Source organism: Engraulis encrasicolus, chromosome 9 (genome assembly GCF_034702125.1).
Source record: "Engraulis encrasicolus isolate BLACKSEA-1 chromosome 9, IST_EnEncr_1.0, whole genome shotgun sequence".
In the NCBI taxonomy this organism is placed as follows: Eukaryota; Metazoa; Chordata; class Actinopteri; order Clupeiformes; family Engraulidae; genus Engraulis; species Engraulis encrasicolus.
In genome coordinates this window covers 21,628,281-21,635,780 of record NC_085865.1, presented here as the reverse complement: position 1 = coordinate 21,635,780, position 7,500 = coordinate 21,628,281, and the positions used below count along the sequence as shown (strand labels likewise).

At 47.8% G+C, this 7,500-nt stretch overlaps 1 protein-coding gene across 7 annotated transcripts in view; it reads right to left on the bottom strand.

Moving 5' to 3' along the window:
* The window catches only part of ptprma (protein tyrosine phosphatase receptor type Ma), a 304,853-nt gene that overhangs the window by 14,094 nt on the left and 283,259 nt on the right, over window positions 1-7,500 (bottom strand). For all 7 annotated transcript variants that reach the window (XM_063206751.1, XM_063206756.1, XM_063206753.1 and 4 more), the window contains 4 exons: window positions 6,069-6,223; window positions 5,223-5,358; window positions 1,467-1,616; window positions 1-71 (listed from right to left, as the gene is read on the bottom strand). The exon at window positions 1-71 is cut by the window's left edge and continues 103 nt beyond it. In XM_063206751.1, coding sequence (XP_063062821.1) covers window positions 1-71; window positions 1,467-1,616; window positions 5,223-5,358; window positions 6,069-6,223 — 512 coding nt within the window. The remainder of the gene's footprint in view (window positions 72-1,466; window positions 1,617-5,222; window positions 5,359-6,068; window positions 6,224-7,500) is intronic.

Below are 7,500 nucleotides of genomic sequence, written 5' to 3'. Positions count from 1 at the left end.
TCGTGGTTGCGCGGCAACAGCGCGATGCTGCAGTCCTCTACGCGCAACGTGGGGGTCACCATGTTCAACGTCTGAACAGACAAATACAGACAAAACATTATTATTATTATTATTAAACAACCAAAAAGCAAAGATACATTTTGGCACAGACACATGTAAAGTAATAATGAGCATGCCGACATAGTCATACATATTTATGGACAGGCATAGACACAGGCGAGCCACCAACACACACAGACACACAGACTCAGACATACACCCACACTCTTTGTATAATAAGTAGAGATGTACAGGATCCAAGATCCGGTTCCGGATCCGGCAGGATAATAGGGTTTTTCAGACTATCCGGATCCGGTTCCAGGATCCAGGATCCGGTAGCCGAGGCTTTTCAGTCAAAATAGTTTGAGCCAACGTGATAAAAAGGGCCCACGTGTGTGAGTAGGCTATGTGTTTCAACCCTTTCGTAGGATCCGGTATCCGGTTCCGGATCCGTCAGGATCTTAAGCAGTGGATCCGGTATCCGGCAGGATCCTAAAAATCAGGATCCGGTGCATCTCTAATAATACGCCAAACTTCCTACGCCTAATTTAATATCTATCTACATAATCCCTGGCGTATATTTGCACCTTCTCTTCAAGACCACTTTTAGTGTTCTAAACCAATATGCATAACCCCTACACACACCCTTCTCACAGCTTGTAAATTATGGATACATATCCTATTTTCATAATGACTCTCTGACACACTCATAACAGCGTTTAGACGGCACCCTCTTAAATGCATAAAATATATGCACACTCATGATTATCGTGATCATACTTCCACAGGATTATACTAACACGTACCCCACACACTGTGGCACATTTATTCACAGTAGCTCTCAGTCTCTGTATTACTTACTCACACATGCACAGAGGTACGCATCCATGCATGGACCTATGGACCCACGCACATACACGTAAGCACGAAGGCACGCAGGAGTGCATACAGACATGCAGGCACACACACACACACACACACACACACACACACACACACACACACACACGCACAAGCACACAGGTACGCATGAAGGCACGCAGGCATGCACGCAGGAGTGCATACAGACATGCAGGCACAGACACACACACACACACACACACACACACACACACACACACACACACACACACACACACACACACACACACACACACACACACACACACACACACACACACATGCACAGAGGTACGCATCCATGCATGGACCTATGGACCCACGCACATACACGTAAGCACGAAGGCACGCAGGAGTGCATACAGACATGCAGGCACACACACACACACACACACACACACACACACACACACACACACACACACACACACACACACACACACACACACACACACACACACACACACACACACACACACACACACACACACACACACACAGACACACACACACACTTGTGTACTGACCCTGAATTCCTCCTTGATGGGGCTGGAGTTGGTCTGGGGGTCGAGGCGGTTCATGTCGTAGTAGACGGATCTCAGCTGGGAGGAGGGGATGGTGGTGTCTCCACACAGACACGCCTCCAGGATGGCATCGTGGATGAACACGTACTGCTCCTGAAGACACACACAGACACAGACACACACACACACACACACACACACACACACACACACACACACACACACACACACACACACACACACACACACACACACACACACACACACACACACACACACACACACACACACACACACACACACACACGTTAGGACTTTGTCACACATTTGACACACATTGTACTTATTCCAATAAAGCAACAACACATTTTTGTATGAAAATATGAGTAATATTTGTAAATCTTATGATAATGTTGCAGAGTCGCCACACATTGAAGCTCATCTTATGGTAATAATCAGATTTCCGCTATCTAATCTCTTTGTTGTAGCTTGAGATTAATGAGATATCTGTCACGACCTATTAACTGTGAAATGTAAATGGGGTTTTGTTCATGTAAATGGGTTTTTGCTCATGATTAGATCTTGTTTGGTCATTTTGTTACATACATTACCATTTGGCTATTATTTTTAGCTGTTGATCAGACAAGTTAATGGCGCATAGAACAGTAAACTAAGAGCAATAGACAATGACCTCAAAGACAACGTCATGCCTGGCCAGGACCGGATTAAGATGGCCTGGGGGCCCTAGGGTACAGGTTGCTTTAAGCCACCCCGGAAGGCAAATTTCATGACAGATGTACATAGATTGTCATAATTAGAGTTAGGAATTAAGGATAACATGTCTCCCAACATTAGTTAACATGACATATGAATTGTTCAATATCGTATCCTATTACAATTCTGCTACTTTTCACTTGTGGTCAATCAGGGGGGCCTGGCAGGTGGGCCTAAGTTAGCAGCCATATCTAGCCCGTGTGCTAATACGGCCCTGGACCTGGCAGTAGAATCCTTATCACTTAACCTCGAGCAGGCAATGTCCTTCGCCTTGTGTGCCGCGGCGAGCTAAGCTCTCAAGGTGAAAGCGGCCCAGATCGAGGGACGTTGTGTGCCAGTCAGCCTGCATCCGCATGCCAGAGCCCGTGAAAAGCCTTGACATAAATCATTCATGAAATGACATTTGAGAAATGCCCTGACTTGTCACATTTGACAAAAACTCCTTCGGATGCAGGATGGGGGAGGTCAGTGGATTTCAGGTCAGGACGTGAATGTGACGTTACAGTCGGCCTGCCTGCCTGCCTGCCCATCCGCCCGCCTGTCTGCCCATCCGAGCGCCCGCCTGCCTGTCTGCCTGCCACTTCTGTCCTTCAGCCTCCAAGGTGAAGCTTATTTGTCGAGTCAAACAGTCACCATCCTTCCCATACCAAGCAGCAGGGCACAGTCTGACTGACACTGACACTGACACTGACACTGACGTCGCCATGCTATGCTTTTTGGGGGTCTGGATCAAACGAAACGTCACAAAAAAAATAAAAATGTCATTTTGTGGGTCTGGATGGTTCAAGGATAAAAAGGCATTTCCGCTTCTCGTTGGGCCGCAGCTTTGCTCGTTTGCAAAAATATTTACACAAGCAACTTGTTGACATCAACAAACGATGAAGACTTCACCGCACAAACTGGTTGAGTGGACATTCACAATAACCAACGTTCACTCTTGAGAGTTTTACACGGTTACTACGGGGCTTGATCAGAGATCATTGTTTGCCTGGAGATTTTGTGGGTTCTGGATTAAGGAGTCTTGGATGGTCGGTCCATCCGTCCGCGGGATCTGCGAGCAATATGTCCTTGGCAATGAGACAAACATCTGACTTCCACCAGAAAGACTTGAGGCATGAAGGAGGAAGGGGGATTTAGACCTTTCCATGAATGTGAAGGAGGAATTCGTCTGCCTTTCTCTCTTACTCCCTTTTCGCACACACATGACCATGTGCACAGACAGACACGCACACATACACATGAGACGGACATAGGCACATAGGCGCATGAGGGGGAGAAAGGGGACAGTTGTCCCGGGCCCAGGGACAGAGGGGGCCCAGAATTAGGTTCTCATTGCATTGTATGCATTTGGGGGGGGCTTTCAGATGAATTTGTCCTGGGTCCAGCCAAATCTGTCAGCAGCCCTGCATACACGCACGCACGCACGCACGCACGCACGCACGCACGCACACACGCACGTCCACGCCCTGTCTGGGAAGTGCAGTGGTGCAAAGCATATAAGGAGTCCTATGAGGACATTCTTGTCTAGAGGTACAATAGGCACTCCACTGAGAGAGAGAGAGAGAGAGTACTCTACCCTAGCCTTGTTCTAGTCTTGTTAGGTTTGTTTACTGCTCTTGCGTGGTCGTGTTTAGCTCTCGAGCGGCCCCACTCTCTCATGTTTGGATTGATGTGATTTGTGTGCGTTCTGTCCGTGGGTGGGTGTAAGTTTTGTGTATGTGTATGCATGTCTATGTGTAGGTCCCAACAGGTTTAGAAAATGTGTTTGTTTCCATATGTGCACTACACATTTATTTGAGTGTGGGAGTGTGAGCGTAGCGTGTGTGTGTGTGTGTGTGTGTGTGTGTGTGTGCGTGCGTGCGTGCATGTCTGCGCGCGTGTGTGCGTGCGTGCGTGCGTGCGTGCGTGCGTGCGTGTGCGTGTGCGTATTTGTGTGTGTGCGTGTTTGTAGTATACGTGTATGTGTATGCACGGTATATGTGGAGAGAGCTTGGTGTGTGTGTGTGTGTGTGTGTGTGTGTGTGTGTGTGTGTGTGTGTGTGTGTGTGTGTGTGTGTGTGTGTGTGTGTGTGTTCATGTATGCATTTGTATGCCCATTAGTGTGTCATTGTTTAAGACTTGGGGGGGCCTTGTTTAGGTTCCCAAGAGCAGATGCTTGCCTTGCTGCTCAGTCATGACTAGCTGAAGCACGAGAGGAGCTGTTTGTGGCAGCGCTGGATCTTGCCTGTATTAATTGGATCTGTTTATCATTAGAAATGAATGCATTGGCCCTAGTGGCAGTGGAAAACCATGCAGTGAGAAGAGGCCTGATGAATCAATCGATGGCTGGGTGGAGTGGATGTTTGTGGTGGAGCTTGGCAGTCGGTGTGGATTTTGCCTTGGTGAGTGGGTGGGGTTATTAGGTGGGCTTTAAGTGGGGTGATTGTTGCTTTGGTGTGTAGGTGAAGTTTTTTTTTTTTTAAAAACACTTCCACATTGCACCACCTGACTGAACTGAAGAGCTGATCTACCTGTCCAAAGAGCATACGGCAAGCTTGGAGCTGATTGGAACAAATCTGTGTCATTGTTTTTTTTTTACTTTTTAAAACCCTGACAACATTGGATTTGATCTGGGTTAGATTAATCATCGGAAATGCCTTGGCCTTGGAAGTGGAACTTAGAAGAGCAAGTTAGAGAGATCCCATGAGTCAGCTTCTGGGTGTGGTGGATGTTTTATGGTGGTGCGTTGGCTGAATTTGGGAGAAATTGAGTGGGTTGGACTTGGCCGGCCTGTGTGTGTGTGTGTGTGTGTGTGTGTGTGTGTGTGTGTGTGTGTGTGTGTGTGTGTGTGTGTGTGTGTGTGTGTGTGTGTGCGTCTGTCAGTGTGTGTGTGTGTGTGTGTGTGTGTGTGTGTGTGTGTGTGTGTGTGTGTGTGTGTGTGTGTGTGTGTGCGTCTGTCAGTGTGTGTGTGTGTGTGTGTGTGTGTGTGTGTGTGTGTGCTTGTACCTCTGTTTGGACCATGTTGACCCGGCGGGAGCGCAGCTCTCTCACGCAGTTGTAGATGTCGACCACACCCTCTCGCTCAGCCATGTCCAGCATGATGTCAATCACGATAAAGCAGCCAGTCCGCCCAGCACCAGCACTGTGGAGAAATACACACACACACACACGCACACAGACGGACGTATGCACACACACACGCACGCACGCACACATACACAAAAACACACACATGGGAATAGTCGAGTGTGAGAATTAGGTCAGCAGGCTGAAGGGTGTGTGTGTGTGAAACACATAAACAGACATTCTAACACAACCTCACATTCAAACAGCCATTCTCTCTCTCTCTCTCTCTCTCTCTCTCTCTCTTTCTTTCTCTCTCTCACACACACACACACACACACACACACACACACACACACACACACACACACCCACTCACACTCATACACACACACACACAAACACAACCCTTCCCTCCCACACGCACACACATACAACAGACCAAATAAAAAATGCATTCGCACACATACAAACTACATTGCCAGATTTAATGACACATTATCTCTTGTGCCTTTTCTCTTGTCTTCTCCTTTTCTTTTTTTCCCCAAGTGTACTTTCTTTTTCTTTCAAAGTATTGCTCTTACCCATATGGAAAAGAAAACATTCATGAGCATCTGATCATCCTAAAGTATGCAGGGACACACACGCTCACTAACACACACACGCACGCACGCATGCACACACACACGCACGCACACTTTCCCAAAAGCATGTAGTAGTAGTGTACCTGCAGAATACACATATAAACCTTCTATGTAAATAACAGACATTATCATCCATTGTTATTACCTGCAGTGCACCACCATGGGCCCGGCGTTGGCGGGGCTGTTGGACTTGACCCTGCGTACGAAGCCCAGGAGCCCGGTGGCGTGGTAGGGCACCCCGTGGTCTGGCCAGCCTGTGAAGTGGAACTGCCGAATCTCCCGGATCTCATGGGCACCCCGCTGAAGTAAACAATAAACAATAAATAAACACAAACATGAGTATACGTGTGCGTGTTGTGCATAAGCAGACTCATACACACTGTCAAACACACATATGAGCACACACACACGCATGCACGCATGCACGCACACACGCGCCCACACACGCCCACACACACACACACACACACACACAGACACACACACACACACACACACACACACACACACACACACACACACACACACACACACACACACACACACACACACACACAGACACACACACACACACACACACACACACACACACAGACACACACACACACAGACAGAGAGGCAGAAGAGAGTTAATTCTGCAACCTTCTGCCACAATACACCTCGTAACCCTGCGAAGGCTTGCCTCATGTAAACACCATCTGCAATGCACAGCGACAGGCTCTTGACCATAAGGGCCCATAAGAAAAATAAGTTTGCATGGATTTCTTTTCTTTTTTATTTCCCTCTGTGCATTCCGTATTGCTTTTCGCTTTCGTATTTTTTCTTGGGGCAGAGTGAACGGATGACAAAACCCCTCTCTGGGGAGAAGAGAGGAGAGAACTACAGCTGGAGGAAGAAAGGAGTGAAGAGGAGGAGAGGAGGAAGAGGGGAGGGAGAGAGGAGAGAGAAGGGGGTGGAGATGATTCACTCAAAGCTGTGGACAGAGTGCTCTCGGGGAGCTGGGTGTACTTAGAATACACACACACTTCTGAGACACACACAGACAGACACACACACACACACACACACACACACACACACACACACACACACACACACACACACACACACACACACACACACACACACACACACACACAGATGGAGAAAGGAGAGCGGGGCAGATAGAGTGAGAAATAGAGCGAGAGAGAAACAAAAAAGAGAAAGTGAGAGGAGAGAGAGAGAGAGAGAGAGAGAGAGAGAGAGAGAGAGAGAGAGAGAGAGAGAGAGAGAGAGAGAGAGAGAGAGAGAGAGAGAGAGGGATAGTGTGAGAGAAATGGTAAAGAAATAAAAGCCCTCCAACATACTTCAACTGTTCAACCCTATGACCTGCTAACGAACCCAAAACTGAACAATGAACAATAAATCGAAAAAGTTTGCACATAAACAAAAAAGGCTTCTATAGGGAAACAAGACAGACGGAGAGGAGGTAGGAGGAGAAGACACAACAAGAGAGTGGTAGAGGCTGGTCTCAGTGTCTGGGCCGGTGTCAGTGTTGTGTGTTGATATGAGTTACTCGTCGAGCTGCGCTACCAAGT